Consider the following 23,360-nt stretch of genomic DNA (forward strand, 5'->3'; position numbering starts at 1 on the left):
ATAATTTAAAAAAAAGTTTAAATGGACTTAAATCAAGTATTTTAATGTTTTATATGATGCACTTCCAAATGCAAAAAAAAAGAATTGCTTGATAATGTCATGTTTTATGCAGATAACTTTCAGGCATATTATGTCCTAAGGCAGGGGGGTCAAACTAAATGTCATCTTGGGCCACATTAACATTATGGTTGCACTCAAAGGGCCGGTTGTAACTTTAAGACTATATAAAAATACATATATAAATATTTAATATATATAAAATAACGTATTATATTACATTATTCCCTCTGCATTGGATTTTTTTCGGATAGGGTAATAACTTCATAATTAACTACGTCTGAAAGAAGAAGTCTAGGGCAAATAATTGCAAGTCTCTTCAGTGAGAATGTCACAAAATGATTTTAAAAGAAAAGCCAAATTCTGAAAAAAAATGAAGTGACATTTTGAAAAAAAAGTAACATTCGGAGAAAAAAGTAAACATTTGAGATGCATTGTGGGACATGTAGTTTATTGGCAACGTGCTTCTGTAAATCGGCATGTTTTTTTTATTAGGTCGTGTTTGTTATTTCTTCCATTAAAAAAATTGCTGTTGAATTTTGCAACCGTGGGAAAATGATATCTCTGATCTAAAGTGAAAATGTAAGTTTCGTTTTTCAGTTGACTTTGATGTTAGCTAAGTTAAACTCATAAGAACAACAGGCAATAAGGAGAGTAGGTAAATACAATAATATTCTTAGATTTAAAATGTCAAACCTTTTCCATTCTCCATTTAGAGCAGAATCATATCATGTTCAATCCCAGGCCATTTCTTATTTTAATTAGTGTATTTTAACCAACATAATGTATTTCCATTGTGAAATGTATTTTATATCTACATTAAAAGTAAGAAACGTTCAGACACACTGTCCCTCAGTCTCAACAAGCCCTTTAACTCTGTCCCTGCTGTATATAGACTATTCTTGTGCTATTTCTATTCTATTCTATTTGATTGTATTTACTTGCACTATTTTATCTGTTTTATTGTGTTGCTCTGTTGGAGGAGCCTGTGACCTCAGATTTTTATATTTTTTGTTTTGGATCACATTTCAGCTTCAGTGTAAAATAGTTTTACAGAGTGGTCCGTCTTTTTTCTTTTTTCTTGACAAAACAACAACAATAATCACACAAGAAGAACATGGGGTGTTTTCTTTTCAATATAAAACATTGACAGTATAGATCATTAAACAAAAGAAGGGCGTATCGGGGTCATTTCTCCCAAATGTCCTCAAATTTAAGTTCCTGGAACCTCATAGAGAAGGTTGTTCTTTCCGTTACGACCTAAGATCTTCATTGACATAACTACACTGTAGCTATGTACAAATGACACAGAGTGGTGCAGGGATGACGTATTTATCCGGAAGGAAGCTGCTGGTTCCCTCGACAAAAAAGCAACGGGATTTCTCCACAGGGTTTTGGAAAATAGCTCGAAATAAGGTCTGTGGAAAACGAACCTGTTTGATAAATGCACGTTTTGTTCAGCCGGATAATATCCACATAATAATTTTCGAATCATAAATCTAGTCACCGGAAGCTACATGCTAACGTTATGCTATAAAGGAACTACAGCAGGGTCGCTGCTTCAACGTCACGCCAACTCAAGATCCATATTCAAAAATACAGATTCAAAATGGTTGAAGTTGAAGTGTTTGTTTGAACAGTCTGCAGGAGGCAGGTACTTGCTTTCAAGCAGAACAGAAACTAACTTAGAGGAGTGTTCACGTGTTCGTCGTAATGACGTACAACGGCCTCGACAACTTCTGTAGTCCTATTCAGCCACTTGGTAACAACCATCGTTTTTCAGACACGTCAACTCTTCAGAAATCACCAGTGGGGTCACTGCTGATGGATTTAATGTCGTAGAACAAAACGTGATCCGTCTCTTCAATGTGTTTCAACCACAGACCTGATTTCAGCTATTTTCCAAAATCCTAAGGAGAGATCCCATTGGCTCTGAGATGAGGGAACAGGAAGTGCTGAAATGCTGACTCACTTCCGGGTTTTAGGACTCGTCACTGCTCCACTCTATAAAAGTCTTGAATCTTCTGTGTTTCCTGTCAGGACCTGAAGCCCAGCAACATCGTGGTGAAGTCCGACTGCACGCTGAAGATCCTGGACTTCGGTTTGGCCCGAACCGCCGCCACCGGCCTCCTGATGACGCCCTACGTTGTGACCCGATATTACCGCGCCCCCGAAGTCATCCTGGGCATGGGTTACCAGGCCAACGGTGAGTACAAGAAGCAGCTCCTTCTCAGCGACCAATGAGGAGCTCCGAAAGCTACTGCCTGGCCTGCTGCATGGGATGTTTTTCAGCACACACACTCTCACATACTCACTGTTCCTGTAAATGTCACACTCAAGGGGTCCGGGGAAGTTGGCATGTTGGGCAGAGGTGCATTGTGGGAAACTTCCTGTCGGGGGACTCCAGTTCCCAGCAGCGCTTCAGCATGCGTTTGATGTTTTATTAAGAGGCTGCCGGTCCTGCGCTCCATACAGCCTGGCTTTAAAAACAGTGACTTGTGCATGACTCAGCAGTTTCTCTTGGTGCTCCTGTCACAGTTTAGGCAAAATTGTAATAAAGGAATAGTCGAACATTTTAAGAAATATGATTAGTTGCCATTAATTGGTTTTGAAGACTGATGCCACTCATGTCTGTTTGTTAGATATGAAGCTAGAGTAAATAATGGCTGCCATGCTAGCTGGTTATCCCTGTTCCCAGTCTTTATGCTAAGCTAAGCTAATTCTCTATAGTTTCATATTTAGCATACAGACACACGAGTGGTTTCAGCCTTTCTATCCAATTCTCGAACAATCATACTGACTGAAATGTTCAATTCCCTTCGATAAAAACATGACGAAGGCTCCAGTAGCCACGCAGATAGGAAGGTATCAGCTTAGATGCATAATAGTAATTAAGCAAATGTAGATTTTTGGACTTTTAAAGAACTCAGAGAATAACTTTTGTACAGAAATCATTAGGTCGATATATAGCAATAAAGCTCCTATTATAACAAACTCAGGAGAGTTCCTTTACTCTCTTGTCCTTCCTCCTCTTCACCAAAACTAATTTTTCCTGCTGACTTGTTGCATTCTTTTGCTTATTCTCTTTTCCCTCCTTTTTACGCTGCGCACATGTAGTGGATATTTGGGCTGTGGGCTGCATTATGGCAGAAATGGTTCGCCACAAAATCCTTTTTCCAGGAAGGGATTGTATCCTTGAGCTGCTTGCAGCAGTGTCTGGCATTTCTCCTGAAAGAAAAACAACGTAGCACCGAAACGTCTTTCATCTCTTCAAGCTATTCCCTTTCTTTTCTTTTCATCTGCCGGATCGCACGGAGATCAAATCCTGTGAGCAACGAGAGTCGTTCTATTTCTCAGATTTGCCTGACACCTCGAATCACAGCCACCCACCTGCTCTTCATGCACACACACACACACACACACACACCACACACACACACACACACACACACACACACACACACACACACACACACACCCATTTCAGCACCTGCACTGCAGCTTCAAGACAGTCACATGAAAAAGAAACGGAAATAGAATTGAAAGGTTGCTCGTTCATAGTTGAGATCTTGCATAACATACGCTTGTGTATCCTCAAACTGCTCTCCATATGCCTTTGTAAAAAGCCATAGCAACAGTCGCACAAAAAGATAAATTGTTCCCCAGAATAACACAAAAAAAATCTGCCTTCTGATCTAGAAAAATTGGGAGAATATGAATAATCTCTCAGGTGGATTTGTCGAAGTAGAACGTACAAGTTATATGAATTGCAGTGAGGATACAGAGGGAGTTAAAATGCATCTGCAAAGGATTCACCATTCAATCAACCTGCTGCAGAAACAATCTTAAACATTATTTAATAAGTTCTTCCATTCGATTTCAGTGTAAACATCGTAATGTCACGTCAAATACAATTTACTTCTTCCTGGGACGCTGACCGAGGTCAATGAGTGCACTCAACTGCATGCAATTCATTTCTGTCATGTATCAAACACATCACCTGGCCCCACATCATGTTTTTGTTTATTTATAATTTTCCCTTCCGTTATGTTGTTTATGTTTTTGGAGTTATTATTTCAGTTTGTCTTCCTGTCCTGCATGCTAATTTGGTGGTTTGTCATTTCATTTTTCAGTTGATGTCTGGTCTGTTGGCTGCATCATGGCTGAAATGGTCCGGGGTAGTGTGTTGTTTCCAGGCACTGATCGTATCCTTACGTTGAACCTCCATCCAAAAAAAAAAAAACCCTAAATGCAGTCCGTGGGTGTTTCTCAATGTCGAGGACGCTTCCTTGGTAGCACATGTCTTCCGAGTCACTTCCTTCAGAAGCGAGGCAAGAATCCTTCCTGGCATTCGGAGAACGAAGAATGCCAGCCTCGAAATGTCTCGCTACGAAGGACGCCGGGCTCGGTAGAATTCCAAGCATCCTGGACATTGGAACAGTTATTCGGCGGCACTCGATGACGTAGCATCCTTGAAATAGTGGCTCTGGAGCATCCTTCCTTGACATCGAGAAACACCCCATGTCTCTCATCCTTCTGTCTGACATCTTGTTCATATCGTTTCACACAATGGGGAAAACCTGCCGAGCGAGACATCGTGTTCACACTCGAAAATGCATTTATTTCACAATTAACATCGGCGAATAGTCGCTTACCGTTAGGGCTGATCGATTCTGCCAAAATAACCATTGAAGATTATTTCTCACTGTTTTTGTGATTGCCATATCAGAGGGAATTAGCATTTTGGAAAGTTTATTGAAATCCTTTCGCAAACATTTATAAAAACAAAAATAGTAGGATATTATTTTTGTACAAAACAAGGATTAAAAAGACAGGCGATTTTTTTTTGTACGATCAAGAAGCTGAGTGAAGCAGACACTGTAGAAATCACCCATATAGGTTCATTTACATACTCTCCTGCCGTGCCGATACTGACTAGAGAGCGTTAATAGACACAGTCGGTACCATACTTGCCAACCTTGAGACCTCAGAAATCAGGAGAATTTCAAAACCACCGCGGCGTGGGGGGGGGTGCTGTGCTAGTGGATCGCCGGAGCTGTAGCCTACTAGATTAACATTAACATGCTTATTGTAGTTGTAAGTGCACTGCCTTGCGGCCTGAAGCACCATCCTTGATGGAGCATGTGTGCTGGACCTGTATTTTACAGGAAAGAAGTGAGCAGAGGGTCGAGTTGTCGATTCTTGTTCTGTTTTCTGTGATATATCTTCCTCACCCTCTCAGACTGTCAGTTGCGCGCGCTACTAAAGAGACGCGCTACCATGGAAAACCAAACAATGGTGTAGCTGTATTAAAGTCCGAGTGGAAACAGTCCTGAGTAAATCTGATTTTGTCATAAATCGGGAGAAATATGACCCCGGGAGGAAACCGGGAGAGGGCAATGAAATCGGGAGTCTCCCGCGAAAATCGGGAGGGTTGGCAAGTATGGTCGGTACATCATCTTAAAAAATTAGCTACAATAGCACTTAAAGCCCTGACAGCGCTCCGTGGTTATGTACGCTTGAAATATTCAAAGAGGCCCTATTCTGCTCTTTGGGGTGTTCCCTTTCCGGTAGTGTGTTATATAGATTTGTAAATGGTCTGCAGAGGCTAAAATCCCAGTGTTCCCTTCAGAAGGAGTTTCTCTCCCACACACTGCCTGATACACCTCCATTGGACTTCTTTGTTTACCTTTCGTAACATCCGCTCCTATTGGCTAGCGCTCCAACACATTGTCCGTGATAGGCTAAGGGGCGGGACGTCTCTAAGCGGTTCAAAATGTTCTCTGACCGGCAAGGACATGCTGGTGGTTGTTTAAACGGTATTTCATCAGCAAAAAAAAATCAGTGTCTGTTCATCTGCTACCATCATGATTCTCTAATGTTCACCTTCTGACAGGACCGCATTGAGTGGATTTAAATATATGAATAATTACTTTTTCGAACCATGTAAATACCCGTCAACAAGCAGAATCGATCGCTTTTCAAAAATAGCTTATAAAATCGGTTATGGACGAAAATCTGTTGCGGAAAAACAGGATTTTCCTCATTGTTGTTCATTCAGTGTTAACGATGAGAAGAGATGTGAACAAGGCATGACTGTATTAGTCCTCCAGGTAGATCTGTACATCTGTATGTATGTGTGTGTTTCTGTTCTGCATACATACAGTATTTCCAACATCTGGATTACTTGAGGTAAACATCACCTTTTTAAGTTTGTGTTGTGTCCATTCTGATTCCACAGGTTTGAATTGAAGCTATCTCTTTTACTTTTAAGTCAATAACAAACAGGCCTGTCACCAAATCTTCTAAATGACAACGCAGTGCAAGAAAGTCACCAAATGGCTCTCTTTTATTCTACATTAGTTGAAAATGTTGCTAAAAATGACCTTCCTCGACTCTGAAAAGTCGGCCCCTTTAGTCCAAACCCAGTGCAGTTGTTCTCTTAACCCTGACCATGAAGATATCGACCAGTGGAACAAGGTGATCGAACAGCTGGGAACGCCGTCTCAGGAGTTCCTGATGAAGCTCAACCAATCGGTGAGGACCTACGTGGAGAACAGACCTCGATATGCAGGCTACAGCTTCGAGAAGCTCTTCCCCGACGTGCTGTTTCCTGCAGACTCTGAACACAACAAACTCAAAGGTAAGCATGAGGCTGTCTCGCTATTAACCATCGTGCATACATCGTTTACACCAGGGTTGTGTAAGTACAGTACTTTTACCACTCTCTAATACTTCTGATTGGCTGTAAAGGTATATTTAGGTGCAATTAGTTGCTCTTAAAAAATCATATCTGTGGTTAAAAACTGACGTATCAATATTTTCCTTTTTTTCCCCTTTCGTTTTCAATCAATTTGAGTTTTTTATTATTAATTTGATAGTTTATTATATATATTTAATTTTACTGAGACACTAAGGGATAAATACCCTTCTTTCAATATTTCAATGTTTTACGTAATTTTCCATTTTACCCCAAAAGTTATATAATAATATTAAATATTTTGCTTTTAATTTATTTTCTGTTTAATTTAATCGATAAATGAATCAATACAATTTACATCATTTTAATTTCCTTCCAAAAACAAAAGTGCTTGATAATAATTAAACACATACTGTAGTTAAACTCAGGAAATGGCATGTAGTCGTTCCATAGGACAAACATAGGAAAATGTCTCAACCGTTGGTTTTTAATGGGCATCAATGGGGACATTATTGTCTTTAAACTGTCAGGGAATAATTCTGTATACAGGTTTGCCTTTTGCCCTCTGACGCAGATGCCCAAGCATTTTGTTGTTGTTACCAGTTTGTGGCCGGGCAACTCTCCGTCAGAGATAGTTATTGCTGTGGGACACCTGGAACACATCCTTCTCGGGGTGTAGATGACCCCGAGCCATAAGCGACAACAGATGTGATTCAGTGTCCTCAGCTGTTCAGTCTATCTATGGAAGAATGTAGATTATTACACTCTGATAGTTCAAACCTGGAGCTGCAGGAGGGCTCTTCAGGATTGATTGTGGCATCCCAACCGTGTGGCCCGTGGCATGTCTGGTGAATTCTCCGGCCGAAGCTCCAAATGAACCGTCAGTATTTGCCATCAAAGCTCCAGCTCTCCTCGTGTCTCTCTTACCTCATTCACACCAACGGTGTTTCAAGGCCGGTTCGGAGCTGGAGCTTGAAAAGCACCGGGTTTTCCTGTTCACACCGCAGCGGAGCAGCCTCTTAGCTCCGGAATCCGGTTCGTTTCAAGCACCAAAAAATTGTCCGGCTAGAGCAAAAGCACCGCATACGTCACGCTAACGTCGAGGCGGGGGCAGGGGCGGATCAACTCCTGAACAACAACAAAAAGTCGCAGCATTCAGAGTAATTTGCTCACATTTAGAGGGATGCGTTCAAATGTAGTCAGTAATTTGAGGAACTGTCGAAATGGCGAACGCAGATAAAGTTGAGCTCAAAAATCCTCCAGCATCACTGAAGTCTCCGGTTTGGGAACATTTTGGTTTCGCAGTTACGAACAAGGATGACGGACAAAGACAGGTGGACCGAACCAAAGCTGTTTGTCGGCATTGTTCAACTAACATTGGTTACGCGGCTGGCAATACATCAAACTTGCACACTCATTTGAAAAGGCATCACCCGAACGTGAATATCACCGGTACCAAAAGAAAAAAGACTGAAGTTCAAACCCAACTCCCACTAGCATTTAAGCCTCCACCACTCGCAGAGAGTTCAGACCGAGCCAAAGCTATTACAAACGCCAAATATCCTTATGTTGCCATGTTAGCAAAGCGCTACCTGGCTGTATCTGCTGCCACTGTCCCTAGAGAGGGTGTTCTCCACAGCAAGAGACATTGTTAGTGCCAGCAGATCTGCCCTTTCGGCAAGCAATGTGGACAAGTTCATCGTTCTTTAAACAACATGAATACAATGACAAGCAAGTCCTAATGTCAAACTGGCTGCTTAGGTGCTAGTACAGTTCAAATACAGATTATTTCAGTTCATCGAAATGCTGCACCTTAATGTTCATTTTATTATATTTTGTATTTATTTGAGTGAATACATTATTCACAGTTTAATAATAATAATAAAAAAATATATATATATGTTTTGTTTTGTGAAAAAAAATTCTGCTGTACAGAAAACGTACCGAACCGAACCGTGAACAAAAAACCGAGGTACGTACCGAACCGAAATGTTTGTGAACCGTTACACCCCTACTGATTCCTGACTCCCATTGCTTCAGAGGTTTCCCCCACAGAGGTCTTAGTGTCTGTAGTTTAAATACAAGTCATTTTAGAGTTATTATAGGAGCTGAGACTTCAAAGATACAAGAAGAAAAAGGCCAAACATGTGTTCAATATGCATTTAAAAAAAGCCATGATTGATGAAATATGGAGAACCCAAACAAGTCCCTAGGGGTACGTAAGGGTTAAAGCCCAGGAACTAATCCTGTGAGGACTTACTGAAAGCACTAGAAGATTAGAGATGGGTGTGAGGCTGTAAATGTAGCTCCTGCTAAAAGTTAAAACCATATTTTGGGGAATAGTTCCTCTCTGCCAGGTGCAGAAATGGTCCAGCCTGAAGGGGAACCATTGTAACATTTAAATTCACTTTTTTTTTATCACATCCTGACGGTGTGAGGAGTAATGAGTTTTATTTCCACCGTATGTTTCCGTTTTACTGCCTAAAAAAATGGACAAAAGACTCAATAAAGCTGGGGTTTTTTGTGCTAATGTCGACTTTATCAGGGTGGACTTTTTAAATGGCTTTTTTGTCATTTGAAGGATTATAATGGTTCAATGGTGGCTCGTTATGATGTCTCCACACACTTGCAAAGCCCTAAAATATGAACTTCTCATAGCATCAGTTTGATTTTGCATCTTCACAAACATCCGCTGACAGCAAAGCCCGAGTGACAAATCAATTTTCGTTGGCTGCCTAAAGATTAAGCACTTATTACAGGAGCTGACAGCTGAGGAAAAAGTTGTTTACGGCTGAGAGGAATTCACCTCAAGCGTGTCTTGGGCTGCAGTCGAATAGTCCATTTAGCTTAGGAACCTTCCTAACGGAGTGAAATGACCCGGAAGTCCCTCAGTGGCAGCCATGATAAGTGCCGTTCCAATTCTCTACATGAAAGGAAAGGAGGTTTCTAACTTCCTTTATAACCTCCTTTAGCTTAGGAACCACTGGACCTCCCTAACCAAAAGGAGAGGAGAAAATGCTGCCCCACAATGCATTGCAGCCGCAGCATTTGCCGTCACTCAACAGTCGGCCGTTCACGGAAACAACCGATTATGACGGAGAAATTATATCATGAAAGTTACGGTGCTTATTAAGTATTTTAAAACGTATGTGGTAAGTTGCCAAAGTGCTTTGTTTTGAACGTTCATCAGTATTATAATCAAAGAGAGAAATATGAACGTTAGTTTTTACTGAAATGATCAAATAAAGTCAACATCTCACAGTCTTTACTGAGCTGTGTGGAGTTTGTTCAACTTTTAAAAGATGTTTGAATGGTGATATACACAGAGATAGATGTTAAGGACTAACGTTTATAATAAATACATTTGTATTGATTTTAAGATCTTTTCATACAATCATACGTATTGGGATCATTTGTATTAATGTGGACCGGAGGGAGAGTGTGACGAGCAGAAGCTTCACTTTCCTTTTTTATTTTAATTCCAGCTTTGGTCCTGAAGAATATGTTTCTCTGTTGTCCACGTTCATAAAGCATAAAGCAACAGCATCAGAGCACGGTGCAGAGTCTCTAGATGAGTTCACAGGAGTCCCTCGTTCTTATTAAACATCCATGTTGTAGTCCGCTGTATAGAAAACTGTAGTTTCCATAGTTTCCCCACAGCAGCAGACGCTCACAATGACGTCCGCTGGCGCATCATAAACACGTCGGAAAGTGAAAGTGCATTCGGATTCTCTAAAGTACTGCAGTCTCTTCTCCTAAGTCCTTTTGAATTCTCCTATCCACTATCCCTTAACCCCGTGACGTTTCACTCAGAGGTCAAGGAATAGGAGATAGGGTTAGACAATAGGAGCTGATTGTTGGACTATTCGACTGCAGCCCGGGTGTGTAAATGGAGAGGAGATGACGGGAACACTCCCAGCAAACACCATGAGGACGCAGGGGGAACATATCTTTCTGTCCTCATTCATTTACAAAGGCAAGATTATTTTAAAACAGTGTATTCCCCTGAAGTGCTTCTGTTAAACTGCAGATTGTAGATGTTCACATATGGCCTTGGCTGCTGATTGGCTAATGGTTACGCAAGACAACACATCGTTATGACATCATAAAGTGGCCAAAATCTGATCAGTTCATTTTCAGACAGGTTTTTATAGAAATGGATCAAAAAGAGAGAGAATCTTTGTTCCTGAAACTTTCAGAGTCTCTTTCCACAGAGGGGACACATGTTGATGTAGAAGAGACATGAAGAAGAGGGGACACATGTTGATGTAGAAGAGACATGAAGAAGAGGGGACACATGTTGATGTAGAAGAGACATTGAAGAAGAGGGGGACACATGTTGATGTAGAAGAGACATGAAGAAGAGGGGACACATGTTGATGTAGAAGAGACATGAAGAAGAGGGGACACATGTTGATGTAGAAGAGACATGAAGAAGAGGGGACCATGTTGATGTAGAAGAGACATGAAGAAGAGGGGACACATGTTGATGTAGAAGAGACATGAAGAAGAGGGGACACATGTTGATGTAGAAGAGACATGAAGAAGAGGGGACACATGTTGATGTAGAAGAGACATGAAGAAGAGGGGACACATGTTGATGTAGAAGAGACATGAAGAAGAGGGGACACATGCTGATGTAGAAGAGACATGAAGAAGAGGGGACACATGTTGATGTAGAAGAGACATGAAGAAGAGGGGACACATGTTGATGTAGAAGAGACATGAAGAAGAGGGGACACATGTTGATGTAGAAGAGACATGAAGAAGAGGGGAAACATGTTGATGTAGAAGAGACATGAAGAAGAGGGGACACATGTTGATGTAGACGAGACATGGAGAAATGAATTGATGAAGAAGAGACATGGATGAAGAGGGGACACATGTTGATGGAGAAGAGACATGGAGAAGAGGGGACACATGTTGATGTAGAAGAGACATGGAGAAGAAGGGGACACATGTTGATGTATAAGAGAGACATGAAGAAGAGGGGACACATGTTGATGTAGAAGAGACATGAAGAAGAGGGGACACATGTTGATGTAGAAGAGACATGAGAAGAGGGGACACATGTTGATGTAGAAGAGACATTGAAGAAGAGGGACACATGTGAGGTAGAAGAGACATGAAGAAGAGGAGACACATGTTGATGTAGAAGAGAGACATGGAGAGAAGAGGGGACACATGTTGATGTAGAAGAGACATGAAGAAGAGGGGACACATGTTGATGTAGAAGAGACATGAAGAAGAGGGGACACATGTTGATGTAGAAGAGACATGAAAGAAGAGGGACACATGTTGATGTAGAAGAGACCATGAAGAAGAGGGGACACATGTTGATGTAGAAGAGACATGAAGAAGAGGGGACACATGTTGATGTAGAAGAGACATGGAGAAGAGGGGACACATGTTGATGTAGAAGAGACATGAAGAAGAGGGGACACATGTTGATGTAGAAGAGACATGAAGAAGAGGAGGACACATGTTGATGTAGAAGAGACATGGAAGAAGAGGGGACACATGTTTGATGTAGAAGAGACATGAAGAAGAGGGGACACATGTTGATGTAGAAGAGACATGAAGAAGAGGGGACACATGTTGATGTAGAAGAGACATGAAGAAGAGGGGACACGTGTTGATGTAGAAGAGACATGAAGAAGAGGGGACACGTGTTGATGTAGAAGAGACATGAAGAAGAGGGGACACGTGTTGATGTAGAGAGACATGAAGAAGAGACAGTGTGATGTAGAAGAGACATGAGAAGAGGGGACACGTGTTGATGTAGAAGAGACATGAAGAAGAGGGGGACACGTGTTGATGTAGAAGAGACATGAAGAAGAGGGGACACGTGTTGATGTAGAAGAGACATGAAGAAGAGGGGACACGTGTTGATGTAGAAGAGACATGAAGAAGAGGGGACACGTGTTGATGAAGAAGAGACATGAAGAAGAGGGGACACATGTTGATGAAGAAGAGACATGAAGAAGAGGGGACACATGTTGATGTAGAAGAGACATGAAGAAGAGGGGACACATGTTGATGTAGAAGAGACATGAGGAAGAGGGGACACGTGTTGATGTAGAAGAGACATGAAGAAGAGGGGACACATGTTGATGTAGAAGAGACATGAAGAAGAGGGGACACATGTTGATGTAGAAGAGACATGAAGAAGAGGGGACACATGTTGATGTAGAAGAGACATGAAGAAGAGGGGACACATGTTGATGTAGAAGAGACATGAGGAAGAGGGGACACATGTTGATGTAGAAGAGACATGAAGAAGAGGGGACACATGTTGATGTAGAAGAGACATGAGGAAGAGGGGACACATGTTGATGTAGAAGAGACATGAAGAAGAGGGGACACATGTTGATGTAGAAGAGACATGAAGAAGAGGGGACACATGTTGATGTAGAAGAGACATGGAGAAGTGGATTTTGCATAATAGGTGACCTTTAATCAAACCTTAACGTTTACCCTTTTCTCTTTTCCTAACCCCTCCTCAGCGAGCCAGGCCCGGGACCTCCTCTGCAAGATGCTGGTGATCGACGCCTCAAAGCGGATCTCAGTGGACGAGGCCCTGCAGCACCCCTACATCAACGTGTGGTACGACCCGACTGAGGTGGAGGCGGTGAGTACAGCCCAATGAATGGATGTTAAATACAACCAATGTAATGTATTTCACTGTCAACATAAATAATAGTTTCCTCCCTGCATTAAAACGGCAATGTATGTCTTAATTAATTAAGCTTTTATAATATATATAGTGTCTTAGTTTCTAGATGTTTTCAGTAGAAGATTGGTCTATATTTTAAGCTGTGTATTGTATTGATGTACTCTATAGATGTATATATGTTCTACTGCTTATCTGGATATATTTATTGTAATGTTATCTTATTATATATCTCAATCTCAATCTTTATGTATTTATATAGCACATTTAAAACAACCTCAGTTGACCAAATTCCTGTACAGGGAATAAATACAATATCAAATAACACATATATTTACCTCATGTGTTCTAATTTAACGAATTAATGACACAATGAATACAATCTATTTAATCTATGACTCCTTGCCTTCAAAATAAAAAAAATCCACCTTAAAACCAAAAACTGTAAAACCCTAGTTCCCTTTTTGTGTTAAAATCTGAATGCAAAATGTTCTGCCTGTTTGGTGACAATCCACCTCTCTCTGGAAACACAAAGACGGAGCAAAGCGGTTTATCCTGTGATCAGACGGATTTGAGATCATTTGTAGTAGGGCTGCACGATATTGAAAAAAACTGACATTGCGATATTTTTTTCCCCTGCGATATATATTGCGTTTTTTTTAACTATATTTAACCGGATGAAAGATTTTAGTCACGGACGTCTGGATCTTAACTGGTTAACATGTCATGATAATGCATTTTGCTTACCCTCAAATAAAGGGGTTCATCTGTGAATGAAGACGAGAAGAACCTTTTTGTATCCAAAATAGTTCCAGATGGCAGATTCAATTCAATTCAAAACCTTTCTTTATCAGGTAAAATCCCATTGAGATCAATGATCTCTTTTTCAAGGGAGACCTGCAGCAGTAGGTTCCACAAGAAGACATAAACACATAAACAACAGAACAACAAAAGGACATCATACAGCAAAATGTACAGGGATTACAATTTACATATTTAACCACATGTACAGGTACCAACAGCATCTGATTGAGTAGCATCCAACCGAGCTTTAAAAACATGTAGTGGTACTAGCTTGGTAATTCTCCATTCTTTTTGCAGACTGTTCCATGTTAGTGGAGCTGCACATCTAAAAGCTTTCTTCCCTAAGACAGTCCTAGCACTTGGCACATTTAATAAACCCACAGCATGCGATCTCAGGCAATAAGTACTTTCAATTCGCAGAGAGATCAAGGAGCAGATATAAGATGGTAGTTTATCCAACATGGCTTTGTAAATGAAAAAGTACCAGTGACTGAGCCTCCGTACAGTTAGATGTTGCTTTTCTTTTTGGAAGTAAATCTTCGTTCTCGCCGGTATTGTCCTCCTGTGCCTCGCTCATTTTTTACCGGTGTTTTGATGGTCTGCAAACTAGCGGGGCGGGGCCTGCTGTGATCTGATCAAGAATGATTGTCATTGGTTGTGCATGCAGAGCCTGCATGTCACTCACTCAAGTACCCCTGACATGAGAGCCGCGCAAGTTTTCCTTTTGTAGCAAGCAGCAAAATAATTGTAACATGACGTGTTTGAGTTAATGTCTACTTAATATCACACGTCCTAAAAAATAAATGAATAAAATCGCACGTCCCTGCGATGTGAATATCGTGCATGCGGCTATCGCCATGACACGATATATCGTTCAGCCCTAATTTGTTGCTGCCTCTCCTCTGAAAGCAGTCTTCAGAAAACCCAGCACAGCCTTGAGAAGTGCAGATTAGTACACAGGGTTTTATTATCTGCCTCACATCGATGCCGTCGCAGGTTCAGCTCTGTGCATGCTATACATTTAAGGTTTTTTCCTATTTCCCTGAAAAACGTTGCAGAGCTACTCAGCATTAAGTGGATTTAGTGAGAGGAGGCTTTAATGCAGCAGTTTCCAATACGCTGAGTCTGTAGGTTTCAGTTTGGAGATACTGCAGCACCGTTTCTCCCGTTTTACTCCTCGTTTATCTGCTGTAGCGGGAATGGAAACATGCATCAAGCTCACTGACGCAAATCACTCTGAAGCTCAGCCTCACATTCAGAAATACTGAGAGTCTCTCAAAATAATAAAAAATACGTCTAAATCAGTGTGGCTGCTAATGATTGACTTATCCAACACTAAACAAAAGAATCCCGTAGAATTGAGTAGGCAGAAATGATTCAGTTGTTTCCGTAAGGTGCATTATGTGGATACATTGGCATTTAAATGGTTAAAAAGTGATATATGGTAGCTATGAATGTGACTCTAGTTAGTAAATAGATTGAACTCAGTGAGGAAATAATATTAATAGATCATATTTTCTGCTAGTTTTGTGTCACTGATTTGTCTTCTCGGGACATCACAATTCTTATTTTAAAGTGAGGCACAAGGGTTATAAGCTTAAATGTGTTTAAGCAAAAAGGCATTTAAATTTTTTAAAGTGATATATGGTAGCTACTGTATGAACGTGACTCAAGTTAGTCAATATATTTACAGCGGGTCCGCGGGGTCTTAAAAAGTATTAAAAGTTGATAAATCAATTTAGCGAAAATGAAGGCTATTAAAAAGTATTAAACGGCATTTTCCAAGGTGTTACATGTTGTAGCTTGTTTTCAATAAGTATATAAATGGTCCAAAGAGGTTGTGTTCTACAGTCTGCCTGAATGTAATCATGGCGTAGGTGTGTAGTGTGATTCTGTGTAGTTTATTTATGGCATCCCGTTGGGTTTGACGTCATCTGAACAGGACATCGCACGCTCACTGCTTGATAGCACGAAGGTCCGTTTACGCCGGTTGCTAAGCAACATCGTTATGGGGAAATGCAAGTCTGCGTCTAAATGGTTGGCAGATAAGGAGGAAGGAAAATCAATACTGTATATAGTCAATGTGAGGTAAAGTGTGTCGCCAAGGTAACCGGTTAAAACTCCCAAGTGGCGATGAGGTCTTAAAATGTATGGAAAGTGTCTTAAAAAAAGGTCTTAAAAGGTATTAGTGAAAGTGGGAAATAGTATTTAAAAAATCATATTTTTACGGCAGTTTTTAAATCAGATGTTTTCCTCTCAGTACTTCAGAACATTTAACAGAGTGTGATGTGGGTGGAGTTACTTCTCCATGTTTAGAATCTGTTCAAAAGACAGAAACAGATACTCAAACGTTGTCCTTGTTTCTCCAGCCGCCGCCCGCCATCACGGACAAGCAGCTGGATGAGAGGGAGCACACGGTGGAGGAGTGGAAAGGTAAAAACATCCTCTGCTGCTCTCTGAAAATCTGTCAGAAGCGTTGGTCTTTCTGCAGCCTGTTGCGTAACAACGTCGCTCTGTGTTCGTGCTCTGCAGCCTGGGAGACTTTCAGTATCCAAATATTTGTATTGAGAAGAAGCATACAAGTGTAAGCAATAGTACAGACTTCTTTGGGGTGGAAATCATGCTTCCCTTTTTCAACATAGAAGACAAACAGAACAGCCAACAAGAAATAATAAAGACCCAACACAGCATGACAGGAATACCATACTTAATGACACACTTAGTCATAGTGGGAAAGAACATGCAACATATTATATATAATACAAATAAATCAACTTAAAGGGTGCACATGAGCCCAGACTACCCCCCCACCTTTCCCTCCCCGAGCAATTGTATCCAAATCTTTATTTAAAATCCAAATGTACATTGTAAAGTGTTAACCTGTGGTATTTTCACACGAATAAATCGATTGTTTGGATGTAATAAAATGCCTTCGACAGAAGAAAACACAGGGAAACTGAAGAATTAACATATAGCAGAGTATCAAACACAAATGTATGAACAAGTGTTTTGCTTTCATCTAAAATGCAACGAGTATCACAAAATGCCATGAGAAAGTACCAGGGTTCTTACGGTCATTAAAAACCTGGGAAAGTCACGGAAATTCAAAATGCTAATTCCAGGCCCTGGAAAGCAATATTTTTCCCAATGTTTTGGAAAAGTCATGGAAATGTAACTAAAGTTGCATCAAATATAATTTATATTTTATCTAATCGCCGAAATAGTAATACTATAATGATAATAAATACTGTATCGTATAGTAATGAAACGTAAAATGGCATTTAACTGACGAGGTGTTTTACTGGTGAGAGATTTGAGTGGCTTTAGCGTGTAGAAGCTAGTAAGCTAACTCTTGGATTTGTTTTAGATAGGACCAACATGTTTCATATGCAGACCTTATTTTCATGTTCCATGTTAAAATAAACCATTTTCTGTGGTACGCTGAGAAAGAGTAATGTTTTTGGTTATGGAAAATTAAGGTAAAGGTCCTGGAAAAGTCATTGAAAATCATTGGTGAAAAAGTGTATGAACCCTGAAGTTAGCATTTAAACATTTTCCTTACATATTTATCTCCTTAAAAATACATAATCGTGTAAAATATACCATTTATGAATGATGCCAGGTGTGAGGAAACTACGTAAAGCAACATCCAATCACACGGTTGTGTAAAATGACAAAATGGTGATACCCAGAAAGTCGACATGAGTGAAGTACAGACCGCCTCCCTGTCTGCATTGAGCCTCACTACTGTAGTTTACTGTTGTCTCCTGTTTGTTGCAGATTTTATATATAAAGAAGTGTTTGAATGTGAAGAAAGGACGAAGAACGGAGTCATCAAAGGGCAGCCTGCGTCCATAGGTGAGTGTCAGTGTGTGAGAGGATTCCTGTTTAAGTGAGCTTGTTCCTTTTTCCCCCAAAGAATATAATAATATAATAATATAATAAGGACAAATACAAAAATGTTCTGAAAGGTCTTGAACTCTGTTGAGGAAATACTTAGGGATGGGTACCGAGCCCCGGTATTAAACGGGCCCCGGGGCTGAATTATTAAAGACCGTGGTACCGTTAAGCTCCGACGTTATCGGTCTTTTTATCGGTACTGGAGACATTTAAAAAATATATGTCATATGTAATATTGCTACACAAACATTATATTGCAGTTTTAGTGTCGCCAACTCCGTTTCTAATACGCAAAAAATGCGTCCATATATCGAGCCCGATCGTCGATTTCCAATGATTTAATGTAATTGTTTGCCTGTCTGGCCGTCGTAACCGGGCTCTTTGAAGATCAAAAATCCACGGTTTTCTTACATTTCTGATCGGATTGGCAAAAACTTCAGAATTTGTATTGACCGCCATTCAAATGACAGCTTTGTTTTCCCCAAAAAGTGGGCGGGGCCGTACTTTTTGTCCGGAAGTGACGCATGTGTTACTCTCGTATACAGACTTTTTGCACTACTTTTTATTTTGTATTTTATTATATATATTGCATTGTTGGAGGAGCTCAGGTCAGAAGAATTTCATTGCCATTTCTACACTGTAGCTTTGTGCATATGACAATAAAACCTTTGAATTTGAATCTGGTTAGCTGACCACCGAGCTTCCCCTCTGTCTCACAGCACAGGTGCAGCAGTGAGCTCTTCTCCTCCTCCTTCTTCTTCATCGACGTCTCCTCGACCCTGACTCTGACAGCAGCCTGCAGACGGCTAGCATCGCCGCCGCCGCGGATGCTACATCCAGCCTCCTGCAGATGACTATCATCTAACCCCCAAAACATCCACTTCCTGGTCCTGGGCTGGGCCCCGCCTCCTGGTCAGACCCAAGACCACTTCACTAGCCCCGCCCCCTTTGCATTTGCCCCTCCCACTTTCCCCTCTTGTGCTAGTCTTCAGTAGTGTAGCGATTAGCCAGCTAGCTGTTTGAGAAATTCTTTCTGAAAGGACAGATCTTTATTTTCTTTCTTAAAAAAAATAAAATACAATTACAGTTATTTTCTTTTTCATTTTGAGTCCTAGCTGTAATTTATTGTGGCATTTCTTAATCTTTTTTTTCCCCTCACAAACCTAAGATGACGATAAGAGAGTTTTTATGATTTCACTACGTTCCGGTTAGTTTTTAACCGACAGTGAGAATTGAAAGAGATATCTGTAAAAAAAAAAAAACGTTTTAATGTGATCTATTTTTCTGTTGGACTTCATTCGTTTCACTCGTAAGCTACTGCTTTTACAACTTGCCATATAAGTGTAGATTGAGTTTGTACAGATGTTATGGTAAATGTAGTTGTATCTTCAATACGAGTTGCAGTGAGCCATTGAAACATAATCGAATTGACAGACGTATGATCTTAGTACTCCCCTTATCTATGGATATCTTTTGAGTGCTTATGACATATCCTAAAACATGTTTTTATTTTCTTGTGAGTCACTACTACTTCCTACATTGTAAACATGTGATGAAAGCTTTATAATTTACTCTTCCTGTTCCGATAATAGGGTTTCAAAAGGATTTTCACTCAGCATATGATTCTGCATTTACGCTAAGGGATTGAGAATGACAGTTAGGTTTCGCGAGATATAACTTGGGGCTTTTTGATGACCGTCTTCTGTATGTTTAAAGTGCTTTAAAGTATTTTTGTGTGCAACAGGCGAATGGATCTGGATCGATGGTATTGCTTTTTTAGGGCGGGATGAGCTTTCGGGCTTGCTTTGACAAGTGATTTGTCGCTAAAAGTAAAGAATGTTTTTTTTGTGGGAGGTTTATTGAGACGTAGGTGAGTTTTGCGAGGTTGTAAACTCGGTGATGGTGTAAGTATGTGCTTCAGTAAAGTAGGGATTTGTGAGTTATGGGAAAGCATGTGAACGTGACAACGTTTATCGAGGGATAGTGATTCTGCAGCCTGATGGCAACAAAAAAACAACCATATCCTGTTATTAGTAATGTAGTCAATTTGGAATTTAAAGAGTGATTTTTCTTAAGGATGGCCAAACATTTTGCGCACCAGACTTGCCTGCATTTGTGAAAAAATAACCTAGCACGACCAACGAGAGTCAAAAGAAACACATGATTCTTACGGTATGCAATAATCGTGCCCTTGTTTCTTTAATTTAGCTTTGAAAGGAAAAGTGCCTGTTTGTCATTCATTCCTGAGTACGTCGAAGGAATTCATTGCGTTATGTTTTAATGGTTAAAACGGTGGTTTCCATATTAAAACCGATAATGTATGACAGGGTTGTAGTTCACACAAAATGTGTCGTATATTTTTCTACTTGTTTTGGTTTCGACCCTTTGAGCGGGAGACGGCGGCGTCTTGCAGGGTAAGAAGGTGAGGGCGAATACGTTGAGTAATTTCAGGAGAAAAAAGGCAGTTTATCAAAGTCTTTCATCAAAGTATGTTTCTTTGCAGTGACAACAACCGAAATATATGTTAATAACCGTCTTTTGGCTTTTCTATGAGTACTAATTTAATGTGATGATTGTAAGAGAAGAATGAACAGGATGGGTTTAAATTCAACTACTGGATCAAACTAAATGAGGGAACTTCGCGACTGCATTTTTGTTAGTATTTAGTGACGGTATGGATACCATTTAAATTAGCAGAATAATGCTTTAGTAATCAACATATATCTGAGATACAGAGCCAAACAAAACAAAAAAAGTAACACTTGTGGTATTTAACCATAGTAACTCAAGTTTAAACAAGCCATATGAAATGCAAGCTATCTAGAAAAGTAGTGTAATGGATCATGAATATAATGGTCCTAAACAAATAAAACGGGCTTACATTGTATTTTCAATATTTACTTTTTGTTAGGCTTATTGCAGTTTAATGCATACATTCTGCATGCTTGAAATGTTTGCAAAACTAACTTGTTATTAGTAAGAGGCAGAGTTAGGGTTTAGTTACTGTCTCAAACCTGTCTTGCTCTTTGATAACGACTCTTTGCGCAAAGCAAACTTGCAAGTAAGTCTTTAGACTGCAATATAATATGCTGTTAAAAAAACTTGTAACTGTCTGCCAAATATAAAAGGCTAAACAAACTATTCAAACTATTTATTTTTAAATGTTTGTTTCTCAAATTCTGCCGCACTTTTGCTCCTCCTTTTCAAGCTCGACACCAGCAGTTCATTCAAATTGGTAAACAGTTTTAACTAACTAGTTTAAAACTTGTTAAGTGTATCGGGTTGCACCATCAAAACTTAACAAACATGTTGATAGGCAGATATAATGTTAACATTGAATATATCAGCAAGCTAACGTTAGCTTTGTCACTGAGCTATATAACGTTAACATTTATTACAGTATATCAGCTAGCTCACGTTAGCTGTGTTACTTAGCTACACAACAGTTAACATTTGATATATTGACAAACCATAGTTAGTTTACTCTCTAAGCTATATAATGTTAACATTTACTACAGTATATCAGCTAGCTCACGTTAGCTGTGTTACTTAGCTACACAACAGTTAACATTTGATATATTGACAAACCATAGTTAGTTTACTCTCTAAGCTATATCATGTTAACATTTACTACAGTATATCAGCTAGCTCACGTTAGCTGTGTTACTTAGCTACACAACAGTTAACATTTGATATATTAACAAAGCTAAACCTAAGCTATATAATGTTAACATTTACTACAGTATATCAGCTAGCTCACGTTAGCTTTGTTACTTAGCTACACAACAGTTAACATTTGATATATTAACAAAGCTAAACCTAAGCTATATAATGTTAACATTTTATATATCAGCAAGCTAACGTTACTGAGCTACGCAACAGCTAACATTTGTTACGGAATGCTAATTATAGCTATGTCAGTTAGCTACACAAGAGTTAACATGGAATATTAGCAGGCTAACGTTAGCTCTATGTGGTGCAACCTGTTATAATGTTTTTTTATTTTGTGATTAAATCTTAACTCATCTTGATAAAACTAGTTTGAATTCATGAACAGCTGGTGTAATTGTCCCCGTTTTTTGGTATTCAGAATTAAAAAGGAAGGGTGGCTAGTAAAGTGCAAGGGCAGATGAGTAGCTAAATTCAATCTGCAGTCATAAATGATCCAGTAGTGTGCAGAAATGTTAAATGATGTCTCACATATGTAAGAAGGCAGGGAGAAAATCAGTGGTCTGTTTCCATTTGTCATATTAGCTAAAATAATCAATCAGAAAAAAACACTTTTGTGTAAAGTGCTCTTAATTTCGTTAACCCAATATTAGGGGCTTTCATTTGAATATTTCCTTGTGGTTTTTATTTTATTTTTCTGAGGTTGTTGTTGCTTTTTTTTAAATTACAATTACCGCATCTCTCCAAACTATGTCATTCTGATTTAAGTCGGCTTTGATGAACTACCTCACGCTGAATTTCTGCCCGTTCTTGCATATACTTAGTCGCCTGCAGAATTAGCTATCGAAGACGTGTGAATAACAGATTCCATTATTTATTTATTTGAAAGTGTACTATTTGTCGGTTTCAACAGACTTCTAGTTTTGTACATTATGTATACTTCACCTAGAAGTAAAGAGAATTGTTATATGCATTTTTTTTGGTCCTTTTATTTTGGTTTGTTTTTTAGTTTTTAAACTAAATGTGCAATACCTTCAGCAAACTGTGCTAGTAGTGTGTGATGGGCCTAGCCTTTTGTTAGCTGTCTCCTGAAGGTAAAGAAAATGTTTGGTACTGTCAATCCATGTTTTCCTTTTTTATGAATAAGATCCATTTTTATTTCTGTGACTTGTTTATAGTCATGATGTTACGTAATCAGTCTTACCCGCCAAATAAAATCTGTCGGCTCGAGGTTTGACGCAGAGACAGGAAGTTCTCTGAGTCACAACAAGGCCAACAGGTTTCTGATTTGCAGTGTGTGGTAAGGACAATAATGTTAATAAACACAAAAAAGACGAGTAAATACCTACAAGAAATCATTATATGTATGGTGCTGGTTTGTAATGTTTGCTAGTGAATCCAGCCATGCAAGTAGTTTTAAGAATTCCTGGATCTGCGCGTCCCAAAAAAACGCAACCAACGAAGAAGTGCACTGCTAGAATACATGCACAAGGATCTGATGATGCCACCTCCTAAAAAAAAAAACATGTACTGCAAATAAAAGAAATACACTTTGAA

The 23,360-nt window shown here is 39.7% G+C and overlaps 1 protein-coding gene across 1 annotated transcript in view; it reads left to right on the plus strand.

Moving 5' to 3' along the window:
- Window positions 1-23,360, plus strand: part of mapk8b (mitogen-activated protein kinase 8b) — a 36,100-nt gene extending 12,740 nt beyond the window's left edge. Inside the window, 8 exon segments of the mRNA XM_034195677.1 lie at window positions 2,098-2,263; window positions 4,191-4,262; window positions 6,518-6,700; window positions 13,264-13,388; window positions 16,604-16,667; window positions 18,015-18,092; window positions 18,859-18,910; window positions 18,912-23,360. Coding sequence (XP_034051568.1) covers window positions 2,098-2,263; window positions 4,191-4,262; window positions 6,518-6,700; window positions 13,264-13,388; window positions 16,604-16,667; window positions 18,015-18,092; window positions 18,859-18,910; window positions 18,912-18,999 — 828 coding nt within the window. The 3' untranslated portion in view covers window positions 19,000-23,360.

The sequence above is a fragment of the Gymnodraco acuticeps genome, unplaced genomic scaffold (genome assembly GCF_902827175.1).
Source record: "Gymnodraco acuticeps unplaced genomic scaffold, fGymAcu1.1, whole genome shotgun sequence".
Lineage (NCBI taxonomy): Eukaryota > Metazoa > Chordata > Actinopteri > Perciformes > Bathydraconidae > Gymnodraco > Gymnodraco acuticeps.